The sequence below is a fragment of the Helianthus annuus genome, chromosome 4 (genome assembly GCF_002127325.2).
Source record: "Helianthus annuus cultivar XRQ/B chromosome 4, HanXRQr2.0-SUNRISE, whole genome shotgun sequence".
Taxonomy (NCBI): domain Eukaryota; kingdom Viridiplantae; phylum Streptophyta; class Magnoliopsida; order Asterales; family Asteraceae; genus Helianthus; species Helianthus annuus.
Genome location: NC_035436.2, coordinates 28031052 through 28058291, shown reverse-complemented (window position 1 = coordinate 28058291; position 27240 = coordinate 28031052). Strand labels below are relative to the sequence as shown.

Below are 27240 nucleotides of genomic sequence, written 5' to 3'. Positions count from 1 at the left end.
AAAAATCCAAAACACCATGAAAACTATTAAACTTCCAAAAAAACTTGGGATATTAGCCTCTAATGATCTCTACTAAGCGTCGTTGGTCATTGGCAGTCCCACCTTTTTTTATTCCCCTGCCAGTCTTACCTTTCAACAATTTTTCCTCCACTGGTCCTCAGTTAAAAAACTTAATCGTTAAGTTTTTTCTGAATTACAAGCTGATATTTTAGGACTTTTGATCAGAACGATGATACAAGTCGAATGATGTAAAACTTACCTTGAAATTGTGCTCCAAACAACGAAAACGATGCTTCAATTCGGGTGTTTAAACTTCCTATTAACAAAAATCAAGTCGTTTGGAGCACCGTTTCATGGTAAGTTTTACATTAATAGACTCGTATCCTTGTTCTAATCAAAAGCCCTAAAACATCAGTTAGTAATTCCGAAAAAAATTAACTCCGTTAAATTTTTTTAACTGAGGGCCGTTGGAGGAAAAATAGTTGAAAGGAGGGACTGGCAGAGGGAATAAAAATAGGTAGGACTGCCAATGGCCAATGACGTCTAGTAGGGATTATTAGAGGCCAATATCCCAGAAACTTTACTAAACATAAATGTTGTTTTCAAGAACATAAATGTTGAAGGTTCTGAAACGCTAGAGCGCTCAGAATTTCTTTGCAATTATAGCTTATTTCCCGCCAAAAAACATGTTCCAAAAATCATTATATAAGAACACCCCTATACATCATTCCCTAATCATTATCAACACACATAGCATAAAAAGCGCCATCCAGAAAACCAGTTTAACAAACAATGCAAACATCATTTCATGGAGGTTCGATACATTGATCGTTAGATTCATAATTAGGTTTGCAGACAGAAGAAAAGTTATGGTCATGACCATAAACACCATAATGAATATGGTTGGAGATGTTCAAAGAGGAATACTTGATCTTAGGATTCCTATTGATAATTTGTGTGAAAGAAAAAACACAAACCGTATAAGAAGAGTAAGAAGAAAAATTCTAGAAAATGTTGAAGATGATTTTGTGGAAGAAACTATAGCAAGTTGGTGTTATAATGAGGAAATGGAAATAGTGACGGTTGTGTGGACCGACGTATAGGAAGATGATTACCTAATTGATACCATAGTAACCAAGGAGAGTCTTGGTTTTCTGGAACAACTTTGTAGTTTCCCTGCTTCAAACACTGTCAGATCTCCGACAATTGTTTTACTTGAAGAATTGTTACAATGGAGGCTTGATACTACATGACGTAAATGCCATTCAGTCTGAAGATGAAGATCAAGATGAAGAATTGGAACAAGAAGATGAAGTGAGTGATGGGTACATCTCTAATGTAATCTCATCGGAAGATGAATTTTGATTATTTTGATGAATGTTTAGTGTGTTTTAAATTCGGTGAATATTAGTTGGATTGAAATGTTTGCATCAATGTTTGGATTATTTTAATGAATATTGTTTGAGTTTTAATTATTTTGATGCATGTTTGGAGTGAAATGTTTTCTAGTTATTGAAAACGCTATGACATGTTAAAATAAAATAATAACAGATGTTTTACAAGTTAAAAATAAAAATGTTAAACGCCACTAATATTTTGATAAATGCCAAAAGTATGTTAAACGGTTGAAAAGACAAACTGAATGTAAAAATGAAAAAATAAATGCTAATTCTTGTGTTCTAAATACGTGATATTGCAAATAAAAACAAATCTGACTAAAAAATAAAATCCGCTCTCGAAGACCGTGTTGATATACTTTCAATAACGGGTTGCTTGCATGTAGAGGTATAATGTCCTAGATTTCAGCAATTTTGATACTGCTTTTCTTTTGTCACCGTTCTCTTTTTCATCTTTTCAACAGCCTTTTCGTGTTTGGATTTCATACGCTTGCGAGATCCAAAACCTTTTGAGTTGTATCCAACAGGAACTCGTATGTGATTCTTGTCATTTTGGTAATGGTTTGTTATCTTAGCAAATGTGTCCCTTTTGCTGGGAGTTGGGGCACCCATGTACGAATGAACATGTTCCTTACACAACCAACGTTTGTCCTTGTTGTTCAACAAACGATTCAAAGTATACTCAGTAGCAAAAATAATGTCTCGCATTATACCTTGAACATCAGGATCAACATCACATATAAGGTCACGACTCATTGGAAAATTCGTAGAACAACCTGAGGCAACATTTTTACGCCATCTATTAAGTATATCTTGTTTTGAAAATCCCCTTATGTCAATTCTTCTCGAAACATAAAAGATGTGTCTGCATAACAACCCAAAGTGTTCAAAACGTCTGCATGAATAATAGCTGGTACAATCAAGTTTTCGGAACATAACCTATAATACAAAAAACATAAAGTAAATATACAACAAAAACGCCATTATTAAAGTTGATAAAAGCGCCATAAACTCACCATAAAAATGCCATTAGGTCAAAATTCATGCAAACCATATAACTATTAGTATAAGTAATAACAAAAACGCCATTTACGTCAAATAACGACGAACAAGGCTATTGAAAATCATATACAAAAAAAACTTAACAAACCCATTAGGTTGATCTTTATAATGAGAATTTATGCAATCCCCAATCCCAATTAATTCAGCCTGTATATCAAGTAAAATACTTTGCGTATATGTCTCTGAAGCTTATTTATCAAAAACTTGATAGTCACTCTTCAATCGGGGCTTGTGTAATGCGTGCCATGATCATTTTCGGAGCGTATGACGCTGTGTTTCAATTGATGTTTCATAGTGAGTCATAAACTCCCCTAAAGTAGATTCTGAATTACAGACTTGACCAAAGAAATGGTTTTCTGTAACACCCAAAAAAAATGCATATTTTATTATATCTTTTTATTTTCTTTTATATAATGCTTTAATAGTAAATGTGGTGATAAAAAATAATAAGTATGTTAAATGTAAGATAATAGAGCTAAAACCTTAAAAACACGTTTAAACTTATTAAAATAAAAAAAAATAGTAACAACATTCAACTAACTTGTTAAGTGGTTTGAAGATTCGCCGTTTGAAGATTCGCCGTTTGATTGATAGTTCAGATTTTGGATTTCAGCATAAAAGACCAAAACAAAAAACATTAGTAATTTCGATTAATATTGAACACCAAACATAACACACACAAACAACATACCTATGATTTTGTCCGCACAATGAAGAAGATGATGTCGAATACGTCGGTGTTGATTTAAATAACAAACAAGTACATATATATATATATATATATATATATATGTGACATCTCGTATTTTCAATCTTTCCATTTTTGGCAAGTCTACTTGTACTTTCTATTTTTGTAAGTTGCACCTTCGTGGTATTTGTTTCAAATTCCAAATTGTACTCGAGACTTGAAATCATAATGAAAATGCATGATTTTATCCATATTTGTGTTTGAATGCTGTGTATTGTTGAAACAATTGAAACACGTTGAAACTATGTTAAACACGTAAAAACAGTGGAATCACATCTTAATTTCGACTCTTAAATTCATCGTTGCCAAGAGATTACCCTAAACCGTGCAAGAATTGGGAATTTATACGCTAATTCGGTAAAAATATTGAAATTTGGGTTAAAAATGATTATTATATTATTTTATTAATATTTTAGATAAATAAAATAACAATTTAAATTAAATAAATAATCATTTTCTGAATTTTTATTGATTTTAGGCATTTCCGTTAACGAAACTGACCCAGTTAGTGAAAACCCGGTTAAATAACCTAACCTGGTTAGTTTTATTAAAGGGCAGCAGTAACTGAGTTGGAAAACTCAGTTAGTGGCTAACCCAGTTAGTTAAAACTAACTGTATCAAAAAAGGGATTAAATCCCAAGAAAAGGCGTGACCAGGGTTTCGAACCCGCGACCAACAACAACTAAAACAGCGCACAAACCAACTGGTCTACACCAGAACATGTGAATGATTTGGATCTGCTTTCTATTTAAACTTACATTAATTGCGAATTTAAATTCAAACAAAAGAAACCGCCCAGCCTGTTCTGATCGTCTTCCTCGGCCTTTTTGTTTACCGGAACCCGTTCATTATCCGTAACTGACGACCAGACAACCCTTATAAAAACCCGAGCCAAACCCCTCATTCTCGTTCCTTTCCTTTACACCCGTTACGAACCCGAAACAATAAACGACACACCGAACACCACCTTCGTCGCCGGGAACCACCGGCCACCGCCGCTGCCATCACCGGCCACCGCCGCTGCGACCACCGGCCACCGTTGTCCGTCCGGTAATGTAACACCCTAACACGTAATTAACGAAAGTTGCAGCGGAAGTTCATGCCATTAAAATTCTTTCATTATAAACCTTACGTCTTACTTGAAAGTTCACTTTTATAATAACTCTTTTATATTGAATACGACAAACTGACTCAATTATAGAATAAATCATAGCTTATGTACAACAATTTGCATCCTTAGACAACCCCGTACAATCCCTTATGTGACTCGTTCTTCGATCTTTATTCCTCGATGATCCTCCGTGACCCGCACAACCTGCATTCACCACATACATTCAAAAACATTAGCACACGATGTATAAACAAGATCATTCGCATACACTTTACATCTCGTTCTTTATCAAACTTCAAGCATTTCATCTACGTATCCATTTCCTGGCGAGGCTTCATGAATGTACCTGTATTACTTATCATTCTTAAGGTACACCATTAATAACGTTAATCCTCAATGTGTCTAAATCATACACATATACGTATTTACATACCCACATACATATACATCTACATACGTACGTACACTCATACATACCCTTATACATATCTACATGCACAGCTACGTACTTACATATCCTTCCTATAACTAGACATACATTCAAACACTCATGCATATTATTAAGCATAACTACATAACCCACTACATACGTACACTTGGAGTTATAAACATACATACCTTTCCTTTATCAAAAATGCATCAGAAACTTGATTTTGGTCCATTCGGGAGCTTAACGGAGCGCCGGGACACGAACTGGATCAACCGGGTTCACATATGGAAGAAAACAGAAAACATAAACTCTGGGCACCGTCGCCGACGCCCATAATGGCCGTCGGCGACGCACCTCCGTCGTCCAAAAGCTCCGTAGACAGGAAACTAGGCCGTCGGCCAAAATCCAATTCCCACATGCCGTCGGCGACGGCCCTTCTGGGCGTCGGCGACGGCCCCTCGTTTATTCATTTTCCTGCAGTGTTATTTCGTTGTTCGCATAAACTAAAATTCGCATAACTTTCAACCCGTTTACCCGTTTAACCTCCCGTTCCTTTCTACATGCTTGTAAATTCACCGTTTATCATAAGAACCCAAAACCCAACATCCGGATCAAGGAAATACTTGTCTTACACGCTCTTGGCTTATTATTCACTTATGAATTATTCGACCCGTTATGAGCATTTATACATTAAAAGGTCTATAACATACATAACCCTATACTTCGCTTTCATACTAAACCAAGACATTACTCTAATCGAATAACTCACTTCCAAATGACTTTTAAGGTCGTTTACCCGAAATCCCCACCAAGGGCGTTTTAGTCAACCTTGCCCCATTATTAACAACAAGCACTACCTTGCATAAGCAACCAATCCTACTACCTAGTTACGATTCTCAATCACGCATACCTTGCTCGGATCAAAGCTGAGATCCGTTTAATACTTCATCGATATCATACCATTTGTTCCTATTCGATCTCAATTATCATACCTAGTTAAGTTGCATATAACTTTACATAAATAACTAAGAAGTGATTACGGAATCACTTACCTTGTGCATCCGTGTTCATACCCGCTTGCTTGCCTCATCTTGACCCGTTAGTCTTTCGTGCTTGAGTCCATGTCCACATGATCCCTAATGCTTTCATATTACCGCAATCACATCCTTGTTAGTGTACATGATTTCACATCTAAATGATCATATCAAGAGCGTAACTCACATTTGACTTTCATGGTCAAGTCTAATAAACATAAAACATACATCCAAAAACCACATCTTTTTAGACTCATGCAATCCATCACGTTAACGCATAAAACACATATTAATTTAGCACCTACCATACGACACTATGTACATTTCGTACTTATGATGCTAAAGTACCTACAACCACATGATCACATAATCATACTCGCATACACATTTGCTTACATATACTTTCACATATCATACACCTTCGCTCTTAATTACCTTGATATCAAGCACATCTAATACAAGGTGAGCATTACACCATTCAAGCACAAGGTACAAACTCCTAATGCATAATTTTACCAAACCATATATTCAATCCGAATTCTCATATGGACTCCACCTTAAGCACACTTAACATATTATTTTGCTAACGACTACACCATAAACACCTTCTATACATACTACCCACAACTTTCATACGATTTCTCAATTTTGTTCTCTTAGGCATTTCATCGAACACTTGGCGGGTATCACATTTGTAAAACATTATGTACAAGCTTTTAAAGCGTGATTCCTACTAATTCTTCACATAACTTATTAACAATCAACCAAGCTCATAACAATATTTCGCCCTAACTACGGACATATGGTTGTGACACCAATTATTCGTAACAAGATCACCAAAAACAATCAAATTAACACATAGAAATCTTAATGTTTCTAGCCATTCCTTGACATGCAAGTGGGTTTAGCCTAATCCATGTTCATATTCAAAATTTAACATATCTCGATGTCTACTCAGCCATTGCAACCATCATTCATACTGGATTTAGCATTATATTCATGAATTACACTAAACCCACTAAATCAAACATCACCAAATTGCAAAATTCGACTTACTTGATGTAGGAAATGCTTAGATGATCACCATTCTTAGTTTATGCCGTCAACTAGCCTTCGATTTCCCTTTTAATTTGAAGATTTTGAAGAAACTAGGGTTTGAACCCTTTTCTTCCTTCCTGCTCATCGACACACACACACACTCTAAGTGTGTGTGTGGTGTTTAATTTCTTTTTTTTTTAGAAAATCATGTTTCCCACTTAACGGTTTTGGTCCCTCTAGTTTCATTTCGGTTAATTAAGAGATTAAAACTTATTTGTTTACATCAACCGGGTTTTTTATTTACCAAACCCGTTTTTGGGGCGTTACAAGTCTACCCCCCTTAAACGAGGTTTCGTCCCCGAAACCTTTCTCATTCTTAGTAGACTGAAACTACTCTTATTTTCCATCTATTCATTCACGATGCTCATCATAACATGAATATATTCGGGATCTTGGTCAGAAGTTCGTTTCATACCTAAACATGATCGTACGCATTGTCCTTACGTTCTTAAATTATATAAGTTACTTCCACCATTCTTACTACAACCTAAACGCATTCGGGATCTTGGCAAATGTTTTATTCGTGCATGAACATAATTGTACACCTCGTTCCCATGCCCTTATATTAAGTAAATTACTTTCATAATTATACTTACGTCAGACTCTTCTCCAGAGCTCTTATTAGTGTCTTTTACTTTATATTACTAGCTCTTAACACATAGCATTACTACGTTTCTTTCATCGAATTTATTCCAATTGTATACAATTATTAATTGTACAAACCTAAGTATCCGACTTGTTTCTTACTCCCTATTTAAGCATATCATATTCATTTATTTGCTAATCAAAATAAATCGATTTACTTTATACTACTCATTCATCATATACTATCCTTCATTTTGTTCGCTATGAGCTATCCTACACATTCCATTACTCTCATTACCTCTGATTAGCTTTAAGCTCATAGGAAGGGTCGATTTATTATCATACGCCTACTGCAATCATTCGAAGACTTATTATTACAACCAAGTCACCCTTTTTACACCTACTTATCCGTACTTAATATGAAGACTAAGCATTATTTCCATGGTTACTATTGTTATCTATGTCATGCATATCTTTTCTACCATGCCTTGTTCAAATGAACATGGCCAACAAGCCGAGCATCAAGGTTAGCATTTCTTATCGATACTTGCCGTTTCGTATATTCTATCATAATTTCCACAGTTATGATCGTTCAAGTTCAGTACCACCAGTTCACATAAAAGCATCATTCAATATGTAACTTTCTATTTAACATCCACAAGTTAAACCATTTACTAACCTTGCTAATTTGGCACCGTCCAACGTGTAACAACCCGAGTTGACTCGCTCCTTCACGAATCCGTATCTTAACAGGGTTGATCTTGTCCATCTGGTATCATGAGCTTTCATTCATGAGCATTCTTTCACCGTTCTCGGTAGATTCATTGCATCATGATTTCTGCCAATCTCATTATAAAATTAGGGGTTTACACACTTCATTCGATTTTATTTAAACATGATGTTTATCACCTGACCTCGTTTTTACATCAATACTTTATTAATTCCTTCTTAAGACATTAGTGTGTTAGACCTATTCATAACAGGTCAATACATGGCCATTTCTTAATATATCATTCTTGTTATTTATATATATATATACGTATCGAGGTACATGTTTTAAATCCGTCCCACGGTTTTAAATGTAACATCCATACCCCTCATTCCTTCTATGTTTGAATCCATCTAGCGGCTTCAAACATATCATTCGTACCTTTTCTTCCTTACATGTGTTTTAACAAAAACTTAAAGTTTTACCTACCTTCAGCAACAAGATTTTAAAGTTAGTCATCTCAGTTGTCGAATCATAATCACTTCATTTTAGTTCCATCCACATATGAGCTTTCTTCTTTCTTACACATTCGACTACCCAAGTAATTGGGTTCGGCATAAACACTCTCAAAGAGAGTTAAGCATACACATTCGACTACCCAAATAATTGGGTTTCGGCATAAACACTCTCAAAGAGAGTTAAGCATACACATTCGACTACCCAAATAATTGGGTTTGGCATAAACACTCTCAAAGAGAGTTAAGCATACACATTCGACTACCCAAATAATTGGGTTTGGCATAAACACTCTCAAAGAGAGTTAAGCATACACATTCGACTACCCAAATAATTGGGTTTGGCATAAACACTCTCAAAGAGAGTTAAGCATACACATTCGACTACCCAAATAATTGGGTTTGGCATAAACACTCTCAAAGAGAGTTAAGCATACACATTCGACTACCCAAATAATTGGGTTTGGCATAAACACTCTCAAAGAGAGTTAAGCATACACATTCGACTACCCAAATAATTGGGTTTGGCATAAACACTCTCAAAGAGAGTTAAGCATACACATTCGACTACCCAAATAATTGGGTTTTCGCATTTAATCATAACTTCTTCTTTCAATCCGTATAACGGATTAAGCTTCTAACATTCATTAGAGCATTCAAAATCACCCGTTCAAAACGAATGGTAGCTTATTCTTATTCGACTTGTTCGCCAGAACCGGTCGACTCGCATAACTTTTCATAACCTTCGTCAGCATAACCAAATCCGCAATGGATTTGCTATTTCGCATTCGCTACAACATAGCGCCCACCTGCTACCCAGTTCTACCGGACATACCTGCAATAATTGCCACGGTCTCACGAACGTCATATGCTTCTTGCGTACTGGCCAGGTGCGCAATTCACACACTAGTTTCGTGCCTTCGTGTAATCATCGCCTTATGCCCGAGAAATGGGTTTCAGTTTCGTGCACATTTCTAAAACTTCCCCAAGACCACATCATTGTCTTTCGTTTAATAATTTCCCTCCCAAGGAGACCCCTTCCTTTTTCTTTTGACATCGGTACTCATACATATTAGTAGTGTGTACCTGGGGTTAATTTGCCTATTTGCACCATTGCCCGCCTTAGCATTCATCCTATTCTGTATTCACGGATCATCCTCTTCACGCTCTTAAGCTTACCTTGCACATAACACACTATTAGTTTCCTTCAAGTACATAATCTAATACATACTTACATTCGCCCTTGCATTTAGGCCTCGATCGAGTCTTGGATTGTACGGGTTCTTGATTACGAGAGCACACCGGTTTGAGTTCAAGCATTTACTTTCTATTACTTGATTCTCTCAAATCAGGGCTCTGATACCAACTTGTAACACCCTAACACGTAATTAACGAAAGTTGCAGCGGAAGTTCATGCCATAAAAATTCTTTCATTATAAACCTTACGTCTTACTTGAAAGTTCACTTTTATAATAACTCTTTTATATTGAATACGACAAACTGACTCAATTATAGAATAAATCATAGCTTATGTACAACAATTTGCATCCTTAGACAACCCCGTACAATCCCTTATGTGACTCGTTCTTCGATCTTTATTCCTCGATGATCCTCCGTGACCCGCACAACCTGCATTCACCACATACATTCAAAAACATTAGCACACGATGTATAAACAAGATCATTCGCATACACTTTACATCTCGTTCTTTATCAAACTTCAAGCATTTCATCTACGTATCCATTTCCTGGCGAGGCTTCATGAATGTACCTGTATTACTTATCATTCTTAAGGTACACCATTAATAACGTTAATCCTCAATGTGTCTAAATCATACACATATACGTATTTACATACCCACATACATATACATCTACATACGTACGTACACTCATACATACCCTTATACATATCTACATGCACAGCTACGTACTTACATATCCTTCCTATAACTAGACATACATTCAAACACTCATGCATATTATTAAGCATAACTACATAACCCACTACATACGTACACTTGGAGTTATAAACATACATACCTTTCCTTTATCAAAAATGCATCAGAAACTTGATTTTGGTCCATTCGGGAGCTTAACGGAGCGCCGGGACACGAACTGGATCAACCGGGTTCACATATGGAAGAAAACAGAAAACATAAACTCTGGGCACCGTCGCCGACGCCCATAATGGCCGTCGGCGACGCACCTCCGTCGTCCAAAAGCTCCGTAGACAGGAAACTAGGCCGTCGGCCAAAATCCAATTCCCACATGCCGTCGGCGACGGCCCTTCTGGGCGTCGGCGACGGCCCCTCGTTTATTCATTTTCCTGCAGTGTTATTTCGTTGTTCGCATAAACTAAAATTCGCATAACTTTCAACCCGTTTACCCGTTTAACCTCCCGTTCCTTTCTACATGCTTGTAAATTCACCGTTTATCATAAGAACCCAAAACCCAACATCCGGATCAAGGAAATACTTGTCTTACACGCTCTTGGCTTATTATTCACTTATGAATTATTCGACCCGTTATGAGCATTTATACATTAAAAGGTCTATAACATACATAACCCTATACTTCGCTTTCATACTAAACCAAGACATTACTCTAATCGAATAACTCACTTCCAAATGACTTTTAAGGTCGTTTACCCGAAATCCCCACCAAGGGCGTTTTAGTCAACCTTGCCCCATTATTAACAACAAGCACTACCTTGCATAAGCAACCAATCCTACTACCTAGTTACGATTCTCAATCACGCATACCTTGCTCGGATCAAAGCTGAGATCCGTTTAATACTTCATCGATATCATACCATTTGTTCCTATTCGATCTCAATTATCATACCTAGTTAAGTTGCATATAACTTTACATAAATAACTAAGAAGTGATTACGGAATCACTTACCTTGTGCATCCGTGTTCATACCCGCTTGCTTGCCTCATCTTGACCCGTTAGTCTTTCGTGCTTGAGTCCATGTCCACATGATCCCTAATGCTTTCATATTACCGCAATCACATCCTTGTTAGTGTACATGATTTCACATCTAAATGATCATATCAAGAGCGTAACTCACATTTGACTTTCATGGTCAAGTCTAATAAACATAAAGCATACATCCAAAAACCACATCTTTTTAGACTCATGCAATCCATCACGTTAACGCATAAAACACATATTAATTTAGCACCTACCATACGACACTATGTACATTTCGTACTTATGATGCTAAAGTACCTACAACCACATGATCACATAATCATACTCGCATACACATTTGCTTACATATACTTTCACATATCATACACCTTCGCTCTTAATTACCTTGATATCAAGCACATCTAATACAAGGTGAGCATTACACCATTCAAGCACAAGGTACAAACTCCTAATGCATAATTTTACCAAACCATATATTCAATCCGAATTCTCATATGGACTCCACCTTAAGCACACTTAACATATTATTTTGCTAACGACTACACCATAAACACCTTCTATACATACTACCCACAACTTTCATACGATTTCTCAATTTTGTTCTCTTAGGCATTTCATCGAACACTTGGCGGGTATCACATTTGTAAAACATTATGTACAAGCTTTTAAAGCGTGATTCCTACTAATTCTTCACATAACTTATTAACAATCAACCAAGCTCATAACAATATTTCGCCCTAACTACGGACATATGGTTGTGACACCAATTATTCGTAACAAGATCACCAAAAACAATCAAATTAACACATAGAAATCTTAATGTTTCTAGCCATTCCTTGACATGCAAGTGGGTTTAGCCTAATCCATGTTCATATTCAAAATTTAACATATCTCGATGTCTACTCAGCCATTGCAACCATCATTCATACTGGATTTAGCATTATATTCATGAATTACACTAAACCCACTAAATCAAACATCACCAAATTGCAAAATTCGACTTACTTGATGTAGGAAATGCTTAGATGATCACCATTCTTAGTTTATGCCGTCAACTAGCCTTCGATTTCCCTTTTAATTTGAAGATTTTGAAGAAACTAGGGTTTGAACCCTTTTCTTCCTTCCTGCTCATCGACACACACACACACTCTAAGTGTGTGTGTGGTGTTTAATTTCTTTTTTTTTATAAAATCATGTTCCCACTTAACGGTTTTGGTCCCTCTTGTTTCATTTCGGTTAATTAAGAGATTAAAACTTATTTGTTTACATCAACCGGGTTTTTAATTTACCAAACCCGTTTTTGGGGCGTTACAGGTAACGTTTTCCGACCGTATTTCCTTTTTCCGATTATGATTCTGTTATATTATTATTAATATTATTATTATTATTATTATTATTATTATTATTATTATTATTATTGATACTATTATATTATTATTATTATTATTATTATTATTATTATTATTATTATTATTACATAAATCAGATTTATTTATTTAACATCAGGAAATTGTGTTTTTAAAATCAGAATTTCCATTTGATTTATTTATTTTTATCAGAATTTTTATAAACATATATATTATTTTCTGAATTATTAATTAAATCAGAAATTTAATAAATCAGATTTATTTATTAAACTAATCAGATTTATAATTATTATTTATTTATTAAAACAGATTTAATATTTCAGAATTTATAATTATTATTCCAGAATTTATTATTTAAATTTTCAGATTTATTGTCTTATTTGATATAACTAGAATTTTATAAATAAGTTACTAATTATAGAATTGTTAATTAATGTTAACTTATTTATTTTAGATAATTTTATACATATTTAAATTCTTATTTGTTTAATCCAATATTTTGGAAATCTATTTGTGATATCTTGGTTAATCTTTATTTTATCTATTTATTTGTCATAAATTATTAAATATATAAGGCATATAATTTATATAAATTAGAGATATTAATTCTATTTTATTGATTGCCTAGTTAATTAATAATTCCCAAAATTCCCAATAATTGATAAATCCTTCCAACTTAATAGGGTAATCTTCTTGTGCACATCTCTTGGGATTCTATCAGTCTATTATTCTATCTTATACCAATAAACGCAACGCACTCTAAGGTGAGTATACTTGACCCATTTTTCATTTTACACTTTTGGGTGTAGTATGCATTTCCTATATCAAAAACACTATGTTAAACATTTTTGCACTATCTATCCACATTCTTGTGAATCTATTTGACTCATGTTAATCATGTTATGCTAATGTTAAACATTTATGGCTGTGTGTTCATTAACTTTGCAAGCCTCCCCTAACAATGGCAGCGCTGTAGGTTGTAACGCCCCTCCCGTAATATTATGGGTATTGTTAGGATTTTTAACTCTATGTTACCACCCTTTCGAGGGTTAGGCTATGTTAATTGCGTTAAACTATGGTTTGAACACATAGTTTCATCGTTACGAGTATAACTGTTAATATGAATTCAAGTATTCACGTGGACTAGATCCTGTTAAACTATTTTAACTCTATTATGCTATGTACAAACTTGTATACTCGCCAGCATTATTTGTTGACTTTATTTTAAATGCATACTGCAGGGTGATGATACAAGAAGTGAAGAAATAAATAGGATGGCTTAGAAACCCACCTACGAAATAAACTTGTTTAATGTTATGTTATTTCTTTTTGAGACTTTGTATGAAACTTTGAATTATTAATAAATGGAATTTTAATTATTGTCACATTTAGTGTTATGATGTCTTTGAACAGTTTGTACGTCTCATCCCGATGTTTCCGCCATCGGTTGGGTTGTGACAGATTGGTATCAGAGCCATAACTATAGGGAATTAGGTAGAATTGCTATACTTTTCCCTAGTCTATAGTAGGAGTACTCTGATACCAGATTGGTATCAGAGCCATAACTATAGGGAATTAGGAATGCCTTGCTTTGCCTAGTCTATAGTAGGAGTACTCTGATACCAGATTGGTATCAGAGCCATAACTATAGGGAATTAGGAAAAGTAGGAATGTTTTTACCTAGTCTATAGTTTAGGAGCTTTCTCATTTATTTGTTGTTTAAGACAATATTCCCTTCTCTCTTCCTTGCTTCCCTCTATTCTTTTGGACTTCTAATATACAAGCCTTTCCTAAGGCTAACACAATACACACATGGAAGCTTTGAAGACACTCTTACAACACAATCGAAATGATTCATCAAGATAGGGGTGATTCCCACACTTGGTGATGATTTTCACTCAGCTATACTTTGATTTTTGCACGAAATCTACCCTCAAGTTAGGAGTGATATCCAAACCTTGTTGGGAGTTTTCCATTTCATATTCTAGTGGACCCTTATCTTAGGATAAGTACCAACCACATTAGGGTACGATGTTATCAAGTTAGAGGTGAAACTCGTATCTTGTTAACTAGTCCCATTCCTTGATTTTCGATCTCGCCAAAGTTTCGATTTTCCCAATCGATTAAGGACGTGTAGTAACTGGAAGGACAAACATCGTTAGTCGCTCCTCGATGAGAGTGTTTGTCTATTAGGTCAAAGCACGTCTCCTTAATTCGAAAAGGATTTCGATTCACTTTGGAATAGTCTATGTTACGTTCCGTGACACTCCATGTTTTTATGATGAATCTCTTTTTATGTTATCTCAATTATCATGTGATTTACATTTTGAGCGTTATCTTCATTTCAAGTTTGGGAACACGAAGCACGTTATTATCGCAATCTAAAACAATTAATAATTACTCCTTCGTGAACAAACTAAATTTATCTTGCTTTCATTATACATGATATTCTATGTGTAACACTATGTTATTCTATGTGCAATACTATGCTATTCTATGTGAAACTATTTGGCAATTCATGTGAAAAACAATGTGCTATGTGATGCATACATGAAATCAATTTTCCTAAACAAAAACATTATGATCAAAGTCTCATTTATTTCCCTCTTTTTGAATCATTAGATGTCATCTTTTCAAAAGTTTTCCTCTTAGATTTCGAGGACGAAATCTCCTAAAGTAGGGGAGACTGTGACATCTCGTATTTTCAATCTTTCCATTTTTGGCAAGTCTACTTGTACTTTCTATTTTTGTAAGTTGTACCTTCGTGGTATTTGTTTCAAATTCCAAATTGTACTCGAGACTTGAAATCATAATGAAAATGCATGATTTTATCCATATTTGTGTTTGAATGCTGTGTATTGTTGAAACAATTGAAACACGTTGAAACTATGTTAAACACGTAAAAACAGTGGAATCACATCTTAATTTCGACTCTTAAATTCATCGTTGCCAAGAGATTACCCTAAACCGTGCAAGAATTGGGAATTTATACGCTAATTCGGTAAAAATATTGAAATTTGGGTTAAAAATGATTATTATATTATTTTATTAATATTTTAGATAAATAAAATAACAATTTAAATTAAATAAATAATCATTTTCTGAATTTTTATTGATTTTAGGCATTTCCGTTAACGAAACTGACCCAGTTAGTGAAAACCCGGTTAAATAACCTAACCTGGTTAGTTTTATTAAAGGGCAGCACTAACTGAGTTGGAAAACTCAGTTAGTGGCTAACCCAGTTAGTTAAAACTAACTGTATCAAAAAAGGGATTAAATCCCAAGAAAAGGCGTGACCAGGGTTTCGAACCCGCGACCAACAACAACTAAAACAGCGCACAAACCAACTGGTCTACACCAGAACATGTGAATGATTTGGATCTGCTTTCTATTTAAACTTACATTAATTGCGAATTTAAATTCAAACAAAAGAAACCGCCCAGCCTGTTCTGATCGTCTTCCTCGGCCTTTTTGTTTACCGGAACCCGTTCATTATCCGTAACTGACGACCAGACAACCCTTATAAAAACCCGAGCCAAACCCCTCATTCTCGTTCCTTTCCTTTACACCCGTTACGAACCCGAAACAATAAACGACACACCGAACACCACCTTCGTCGCCGGGAACCACCGGCCACCGCCGCTGCCATCACCGGCCACCGCCGCTGCGACCACCGGCCACCGTTGTCCGTCCGGTAACGTTTTCCGACCGTATTTCCTTTTTCCGATTATGATTCTGTTATATTATTATTAATATTATTATTATTATTATTATTAATACTATTATATTATTATTATTATTATTATTACATAAATCAGATTTATTTATTTAACATCAGGAAATTGTGTTTTTAAAATCAGAATTTCCATTTGATTTATTTATTTTTATCAGAATTTTTATAAACATATATATTATTTTCTGAATTATTAATTAAATCAGAAATTTAATAAATCAGATTTATTTATTAAACTAATCAGATTTATAATTATTATTTATTTATTAAAACAGATTTAATATTTCAGAATTTATAATTATTATTCCAGAATTTATTATTTAAATTTTCAGATTTATTGTCTTATTTGATATAACTAGAATTTTATAAATAAGTTACTAATTATAGAATTGTTAATTAATGTTAACTTATTTATTTTAGATAATTTTATACATATTTAAATTCTTATTTGTTTAATCCAATATTTTGGAAATCTATTTGTGATATCTTGGTTAATCTTTATTTTATCTATTTATTTGTCATAAATTATTAAATATATAAGGCATATAATTTATATAAATTAGAGATATTAATTCTATTTTATTGATTGCCTAGTTAATTAATAATTCCCAAAATTCCCAATAATTGATAAATCCTTCCAACTTAATAGGGTAATCTTCTTGTGCACATCTCTTGGGATTCTATCAGTCTATTATTCTATCTTATACCAATAAACGCAACGCACTCTAAGGTGAGTATACTTGACCCATTTTTCATTTTACACTTTTGGGTGTAGTATGCATTTCCTATATCAAAAACACTATGTTAAACATTTTTGCACTATCTATCCACATTCTTGTGAATCTATTTGACTCATGTTAATCATGTTATGCTAATGTTAAACATTTATGGCTGTGTGTTCATTAACTTTGCAAGCCTCCCCTAACAATGGCAGCGCTGTAGGTTGTAACGCCCCTCCCGTAATATTATGGGTATTGTTAGGATTTTTAACTCTATGTTACCACCCTTTCGAGGGTTAGGCTATGTTAATTGCGTTAAACTATGGTTTGAACACATAGTTTCATCGTTACGAGTATAACTGTTAATATGAATTCAAGTATTCACGTGGACTAGATCCTGTTAAACTATTTTAACTCTATTATGCTATGTACAAACTTGTATACTCGTCAGCATTATTTGTTGACTTTATTTTAAATGCATACTGCAGGGTGATGATACAAGAAGTGAAGAAATAAATAGGATGGCTTAGAAACCCACCTACGAAATAAACTTGTTTAATGTTATGTTATTTCTTTTTGAGACTTTGTATGAAACTTTGAATTATTAATAAATGGAATTTTAATTATTGTCACATTTAGTGTTATGATGTCTTTGAACAGTTTGTACGTCTCATCCCGATGTTTCCGCCATCGGTTGGGTTGTGACAATATATATATATATATACACACAATCAAACATCAACAACTTCGATTAACAAAAAAATAATACATAAACAACACAAATATATCATATACCTTAATTTTTTCGATCGGATCTGAAAGATAGTAAAAGAAGAATATTGTTAACATGATTCGAATCAATGTTTTTAAAAGAACTAATAATCTACATGATCAAAACAATGACATACACTAAGAAATTAATGGATAATCAACAACTGCCTTCAATCTTCAAATATTGTTAATCGTGTTCAAGAAGTAGAAAAAGAAGTTAGGTTAGAGAGAAAGAAAAGAAGTTGTGTAGATATGGAATGAGATTATGATATCAATAATTGATGTGTTTTAATTTATAATATATCCGATTAAGTGAATTTGGGTGAACCAAATTATAAATCCGACCCGAATACAATTTGGATCCCGCCTCCACATGGCCTAGAATTCATTCCTTCCCAAAATAAGCTTGAGACCCCACCGTAACACGCCATGTGTCTTAAATGCATCTCATTTATTATATTATATAGATATAGATATAGATGGGCGGTGGTGGGCTCATCTGCCACCAGCCACACGTTACACACCCTTTTATTTCTTTCTTTGATCGACAAACATCTGAGAGAGAAAGAGCTAGAGAGAGAGAGAGAGAGAGAGAGAGAGAGATTGAAGACGGTAGTGGTGGTCGTTCTAGAACTATTAGATTACATCATTTGTCTAAATAGAACTTAACCCTTACCATTTTAAGAGAAACTAGATTACATCATTTGTCTAAATAGAACTTGAACCCTTACCATTTCGAGAGAAAGACCATTTTAAGGGTGTGCGGAGCATAGTTCGGGGATGGCTTGCCGTGACCGCTCATCGCACGGTGACATCGTCACCATCCCCAAATATTGATCGGTAAACTTAAAAGGTCGGGGACTACTCACCTCGTGCCTTTCAACCCTTTTTTGACCGTTGGCAACCTTAAGTGACTAGCAATGTTTTTGATACCGGTATGAACCGACCGGTTATACCGGTTAAACAGGGTATCGGACACGGGTCCAATACGATAAAGGCCGGTGAAACCCAGATACAGTATTTCTTATGTACCGGTAATAAATCATGTTCTACCGGTTCAAACCGCTAAATTGGTTTGCATTATCTTAAAATTTATTTATTTTTTTCATTTTAATAAAAGACGAATAAGGGAATATTGACATTCCATATTTCGAGTAATTAACATAGTCTCTTGCATTCCAATATTCCATCACCGTTAAAACTGTTACTCATCTCGTTGAGTGTAATATTCAAATATTGTTTATAAGTAATAAAAATGATCTTAAAATGCTTTATATTTTACAAGAAAATAGATGTCTTTTAGATAAAAACATGAGCAGTTACATAAATCCTGAATGAGATTAGATTATTTTTAAGAAGAATTTGTATTTTATGGAATTATATGGTTTAACTATTAACCCGGTTGAACCGTCCGACATAACCCGGTTTAACCCGTTGAACCATTTTAAAACCTAACCCGGTATGATTTAAATCAGTTTTTAAAACATTGATGACTAGATTAACCTCAAAGCATGGTAATTTCTTTTTTCCGTTATCAGTTTATAACTTAACTAATTTAATAACAAGCAAGGAAATGAATACAATATACCTTTAAGATTTTTTGGCGAACGAACCCGGTTGCCGGCAAACTAATAAAGAAGATTGTTGAAGCCATATTATTTATTTAACTATTATCATGGCTTATATGCTTTTTATTATATGATTTTTCTTTAAATCCCATTATGTACGACATATATTAAATTTGATAGGGATTTGTTTTAAAAATTTAAAATAAAAAAAATGAAATAGCTACTCTCTAGAGGAGCACCCATTACATTTGAGATAAAATAAGAAGTTAAAAAGGAAGTTAACTTCCTCAAGGGGTGAGTATTAATGGCTGAGGTGGAGCCAGGGGTGAGTACTCCCTCAAGGGGAGCATCTATTCCACCCTAATACTTTGTTACTTTTAGTCTATATGTGCTTTGATACCTTTTTATAACGAGAAATTTTGATCACTGGCGAACTATTAGAGTATTATTGTGCTATCAGTGGAACCATCCGATCATATCCATCTCCATAACTCACAATACATATACATCAATTCAAGAGAAAACCTAATAAATATGAGAAAAATCTTCTTATAAGAATCAAACCCTGGACCTATTAGTCTCAAAATTCTATTCCACTCCTAAAATGTCACTTAGCTATAAAGGATGTGCTTTTGGTACCTATCTTGATACCTATGGACCGCAATCTTGTGACAACGGACTTTGTTGAGAATCTACACGTTTACGTCTAGTTTTATGATGATCGGGGCTATCGTTTCTCCACGTTGATGACAGGGGAAAGGCCCCGTAGGTCCACATGCATTGAAAATGTTAATTATTATTTTTTCTTTACGTTCCAATTTTCAAACCTAACTTCTTGTTTTTCTTCAACCCAATTTGAGGCACTTTATGATTAACTGGGGCCCATTACAGAAAGTCTGGTTGTAAAACCTTTAATATATAAAATTTGTTCACACATTTTTTTCTTGCTTTCTTTCTTCAACTTTGTTTTGATAATTAATAATTGTTTAATTTTATTTCTTGGCATTTAGTTTGGTTTATCTTTTTACTTAAGTGAGTAACAATATCATGAAATTTATTGAAGGTAACTTGTCTGCCTATATCTTAGTTATACTTCTATTAAGAGTTATACAAAAAAATATTAACAAAAGTGTTACTTATATTTGTTTATGTTCAAAATTCATGTATCCTCACTAGAATCGGGGTGTGGAATAATTTGTCACCCAATTAAGCAGTGATAAAATAACCAGTGTCGAAGAAACTGATGCCGAAATACGCGGTAACAAAACCCCACCATCTCGCTTCATTACCTACCAAAACCATTCTTTTATCTTTATTTTAACAACAGTGAACTTCAATAATTAAGTAAACAGAAGGTTAACTAGAAGCTAGCCGGAGAAGAAACAACATACGCTAGCAGGACTACAACCATAAGGCTAAGGGGTGCACCACCAGGGGGGGGGGGTCCTACATAGCTTTCAGCCACGGCATGAAACACCGTGTCATCCTTCTTTGTCTTCTTGGATATGAAAAGTAGAACAACACCCCCTGTATAAAAACCGTATGAATATAATGTAACGTCTATGTGGCAGTTTCCACACCGTATTTTCACATTTACTATACCCCATCATATAAGAGAAGAGGAGAGATGAAAAGCATAACAAGTTTTCTTTATCTTTAAAGTTATAATACTAAACGAAAGTCGAATGCCATATTGTAAAGTTATATTGGTCAAATCCATCACTTGTGGCCTAGTGGTAGGGAGATTTGTGCTCTCCAATGGAGACTCAAGGTCAATCTCTATTTATATCACTTTGATGGATTAGGCAATGATTGATAGAATTTAGCCTCCTTACAGAGGTGTTAGGTTCTATTCTGAGCCCACCCGAGTTTTCATTCCACCGTGTGTTACGCTAGAGAGTGTTCAGCTCTTGTGATGGCACAACGTCTGTCAAGTGACCGTCGATGGTATGGTTTCTTGGGGGAACGCCAAAGCCAAACTCTAAAACCAACGTAAACCTGATTAAGATGACATATCTGACCAAAATAAAGCAACGGGACTCTCCAATTTAAAAAATACGATATCCTAACACAAGAAACTCGTAGTTAAAAAAAAGTTATATTGGTCAAAACCAACCCTCGTGAATTTCCTAAAACCAAATGTAACAACCAACATGGTACAACAAAGTGGACCTAAAATTCCCCTTTACGGCGGAACAATTTTTCACATCACATGCTCACAAACACTTACATAGCAAACTCTCAAACCACTCATTAATAGCTCACAAATACAGCTTCTTTCTTTCTTTCTTTCCTTCCTACACCCCATTAAATTCTCATTCCACCTTCACCTAATCACCCCTTCTCTTCCACACCCACATCAAATTACTCAACTTTACACCTGACCCATATCCCCAAATCCTTAAATTTTCAACCTTTAACAATCTTTATCAACAAACAAGAAATGGGTAATCGATTTAGTTGCAAAAAGATTGATGGGTCAACAAGTAGCAGAAGATTTGGTGGTGGGAATAGGTCACGGAGGAAGCTGCAAGCAGATGAAGAGTTGTTGCATATTCAAGCTTTGTCTCTTGCAATTCAGCATCATCAATCTTCTCAACGGTTTGAAGGTTCCATGTCTCGTAGGATTGGATCTGTTAGTTCTCGTCGCCGGAGTAATCCTGTTTCTGATCCGGTGGTGGATGCCGGAAAACAGCAGAAACTGGTCAGTTGAAGTTGTTGGTTTTTTTGTGAGTTTTGTTTGGTTGTTTGATATGTTGGATCTAGTAGGTTAAAAGTGGGTTTTGGGATTTTATTGAGTAGGATCTTGATAAAGTTTTAGGCTTTTTGTAGAGTTGACTGTTTTGGAGTGACTTTTGTTGTTTAGTTTATGAATTTCTGGTGTACTTGTTTTGCTTTTGAAGCAGGTGATAGGTTTTATTATATGGTTTTCTTTAAAGGTAAAGTTTGATATATTTGGTATGATATAAAAGCTATGATGGATTGAGTTCATGACTTTATTTACTCTACCATCATAGTATAGTTTTCTCACCATTTTATGTTATAAGTAATTTTATTTTATTTATTTAGTTCATTTTGTTTTGTTGTTGTTTTTGATTCGATGTGCCACACTTTTTGTTATTTGGACATTACGGGTATGTTTGGCAAAATTGGCTGGTGGCTGGTGGCTGGTAGTTGGTAATTGTAGCCGGTAGCTATAGCTTTTTAGATATATTTGGTGTGTGACAGAATAGCTGGAGCTCTTAATAAAATGTATAAATGACCAAAATGGAAAAAAGTTTGATTAAAAAGTTCATTATCTTTAGTGGTTAAGATAGTCATTTTTTTCTCTAAAAGCTTGTAGCTCCTTCTAAATGCTACTAGTAGGAGCGTTCAACCAAAAGATTCAAGCTTCTAACCTAAAAGCTTCAAGCTCCTTCAACCAAACAAAGCTTTTTATTGAGTAAGAGCTTTTTCTTAAAAGCATGCTTAAAGCTAGAAGCTCCTAAAAGCTCCATGCCAAACATACCTTATATCTTACACGTCAAGAAAAGGTTTTTGGAGCCGGGGTCAACGGGATTTTACTGGGTAAATTTGTTTGTGTTGTCACCAGTAGTATATATATGCTAGCTTGTGTTTGATTTGGAAGTATGACTCTACTTGACCGTTAAGAGCAATGATGAAATCAAGAACACCTTCCTTTTTGGGTAATTAACATTTAACATAGGAGGTTACATTTAACTATAGTACTTTATAGAGGCTAGTTTGGTCAAGCTAGTTAAATTAGTTGTTCCTGTTTTTTATTTTTATTTTGGCCAGTATCACCATCGGTAACCGTTTTTGCGATTACTAGAACTTATGATTTGGAGCAACTAATCAGTTTCATACTTTCTGCAGCAAAGCTTATTATTATGTAATATTGAAATATACGTATACTTATTTTTATTTTATAATATTTTTATATGCAGTCAGCGGAATTCTTGGAAAATCTTGAAACCAAGAATATCGTTCTAATACACGGAGAAGGATTTGGGGCATGGTGTTGGTACAAAACTATTTCTCTGCTAGAGGAAACGGGAATGATACCCACGGCCTTAGATCTTACCGGATCGGGTATCGATTTGAAAGACACAAACAACGTCACTACACTTGAGGAATATTCAAAACCGCTAATCGATTATTTGCAAGACCTGCAAGAAGATGAGAAGGTAAATAAAAAATTAAAAAAATTTATATACCTTTATTTAATTATCTTCACCATCATCATAAGATTGTTTTTGGTATATTAATTTGTTTTTATTATATAATATGCAATTTTGTATCATCTATGTGCGAATTTTTATAGGTGATCTTAGTAGGACACAGTAGTGGCGGTGCTTGTGTTTCTTATGCAATGGAGCAATTTCCACAAAAGATTTCGAAAGCCGTGTTTTTATGCGGTACTATGGTATCTAATGGACAAAAGCCCTTTGATGTGTTTGCGGAACAGGTATGTGTAATTGACGAGTCACTTAATATGCTTCACGTGTTGTAATTGATGTACACTTTGACTTTTACAGGTCAAACGTATTACTTTTTCGGTGCTAATATGATATGGGTTTGGGTAGAGATGGCAAGATGGGAGGGTCCGTGTTGGGTGACGGGTTTGGGTTGAAACGTGTCATCTTTTTCGATACATGTTAAAACGGGTAGGGTACCGGATGTGTTGAAAATTGCAAGCTCCTTTTTTATTCTTTCTATGAATAATGTATCAGTTATCAGATACTATTACAAGATAACTATGTTGGTACAATTATTATCTAAATTTTTTAAATATAAGTACTTGAAGGAAATAACAGAAAGCACACGTTAGCCAATTTTCAAACCGATTGAAATAAGATTTTTTTTTTTTTTTGGGGGGGGGGGGGGGGGAGGGGGTAAAAAAAATAATATGTTTGACCCAAATAGACCCATTTGACCCATTTTGATGCGGGGGAACCCGTTCTGGAATGGGATCCCGGTTGAAGATTACCCGAAGATTTGGATAATATTTTATTCCTTAATTATCGAGTCTTTTATTAGTTATCGTATCTTTTATTTATTTTGTTTATTCATGTTTATCTCTAAGATTTTTAGTTTCTAGTATAAATAGGGGTCTAGGTTTTATTATTTAGTTAGTTTTTGATTGAATTTTAATAGAAAAGAACGTTGTTCTTGAACTCTTTGGTTCGTTTATCGTCTTTGATTATCAATAGTTTCTTGAGCCATTTGATCGCACGCGAAACTGCATCACATTTGAGCTAAGTTATCAAGTTGGCTCATTTGACCCATTTGAGATAAGATCATAACCCAAATAGACCGATTGACCAATCCATAAGTGATTGACCTCGAAAGTCAAACTCTTTGTATTCTTACACAAATTTTCTTTTCCCAGCTCGGGTCTGCGGAGCTCTTTATGAAGGAATCAAAGTTTTTAATACACGGAAATGGGAACGATAAGCCTGCCACTGGATTCATGTTCGAGAAGCAACAAATGCGTGGATTATATTTCAATCAGTCTCCCGCAAAGGTAATTATTTTTATATCACTTTTTGCATGAATTTTAAACATTTTGTATGTTTTTAATTTTTTTTTATTAAATATGATCACAAAATTTATAATATATTTTCGGAAAAAAATGTTTTGAAGACATGTGGTTGATTTATTGCAGGATATTGCTCTAGCTATGGTTTCCATGAGACCCATTCCACTCGGGCCCATGATGCAAAACCTCTCACTATCTAAAGAAAAATACGAAGCGGGTCGTAGGTTCTACATCCAAACACTTGAGGATCATGCACTTTCACCGGATATTCAAGAAAAGCTCGTGAGAGAGAATCCACCCGAAGGCGTTTTCAAGATCAAAGGAAGTGATCATTGCCCGTTCTTCTCTAAACCGCAATCGTTGCATAAAATTTTGCTTGAGATTGCTCAAATCGCATAGCGAAATGGACTTCTTTTGAGTGAATACGTGTAGAAGATTAAACAGTGGCGGATCCAGCCCTGTTTTGTGGGTTCACATGAACCCACTCGGTTTGGAAAGAATTAGTAAGAACTTTGTATGATTTGGAAAAAATAGTGAGAATCTACCAAACGAACCAACTGAAAGAAGTTCTTTGATCTGCCACTGAGATTAAATATTTTATTGAAAGAAGTTTCTGGATCTGCCACTGAGATAATATATTTTATTTCTCTAGACTTATTATGAGATTATTAGAAAGTTGTAAGTTGTTCATAGTTGCAGGTTAAAAAGAAATCGGCATGACTTTTGCATTCCCCTAAAAGAGATTGAAATATGAAATTTATTTAACAGTTTGTTTTAATTGAAATACACAAATAATAGAAAAAAATATTTAGAAATGTATAATTGCTTCTTCAAACTTTTAAAGTTTTTTTACTAAATTCATCTGCTTGATGCCCTTTAAGATTCAAGTCTTCAAATTCATATATTATAAAACTATTATATAAATCGCTATTTCTAAAAATATAAAATATCATTATATATATTCATTATATATCGCAATGCATAAATAATTTACTATTTAGTCATTTTAAATTATACAGTTACTAAAACTTATCGAGTAGAAAAACAAACTAAATAGTCATTTTAAACTATACAGTTACTAAAACTTATTGAGTAGAAAAACAAACTAAATAATTTACTATTTAGCCATTCCAACTTTGGTTGGATAGTTGAGGCTCTTACTTTTTAGCGAGAGGAACATGGTTCATGACATGAGGTATATTATGTATTATTTGGTGTAATTTACTTTTAGGGTTAGAGTTATTGTAATATTCACCATTTAAAAAAAAATACAAACTAAGAAATTAATTGTGGAACTTTAAAATATAGGAAAAAACTACACGTTTTGTCCTTTATCAAGATACCATATTTCAGGCAGTGCCCTTTTCAATGAATTTTGACAGGTTTTGCCCTTATAGGGAATTTTGTTGCACGTCTTATCATTTAGCCCTAACCCAATTGGTTTTTTTTGTTAAGTCTGGTCATGTGCCTTACACATGTATACTTGTCATTTTACCACACCAGCGACTATTGTATAAATAAGTCATAATTAGGGACTATTTTTTTCTCAGCTCTCTCTCTTCCTTTTGTACCATATTCATAGTCACCATCATCACCTATCACAACCATCAGCCGACTACCCCCACCCATCCTACACACACACACTCTCTCGATAGAGAGAGAGAGAGAGATGGTCACCAACACCTCAATTGCCGCATGTCAACACCCAACATCATCTCCGCACAACCCTCTTCTAACCCATCATCTCTTCTGAAACAGATCTAAAATCAGACCATCGTGCACCGTGACATGGAACTGTTTTTTCTAGTGATTCCATGGGGTTTTCTACCGGTGGAAACGAGGGTATTTTCTACCAGGTACGATTAGGGTTTCAATTTGCAGGTTCATAGGTGGGTGATGGTGGCGGTTTGG

At 34.5% G+C, this 27240-nt stretch overlaps 1 protein-coding gene across 1 annotated transcript; it reads left to right on the top strand.

The window, feature by feature from the left end:
* The first annotated feature begins 22024 nt into the window (after positions 1–22024).
* Positions 22025–26019, top strand: LOC110936082 (putative methylesterase 12, chloroplastic). Its single transcript, XM_022178431.2, has 5 exons — positions 22025–22491; positions 23735–23974; positions 24112–24255; positions 25180–25314; positions 25456–26019. Exons 1-5 carry the CDS (start codon positions 22231–22233, stop codon positions 25726–25728), a joined length of 1053 nt encoding a protein of 350 aa, XP_022034123.1. The 5' UTR covers positions 22025–22230; the 3' UTR covers positions 25729–26019.
* Positions 26020–27240: the final 1221 nt, after the last annotated feature.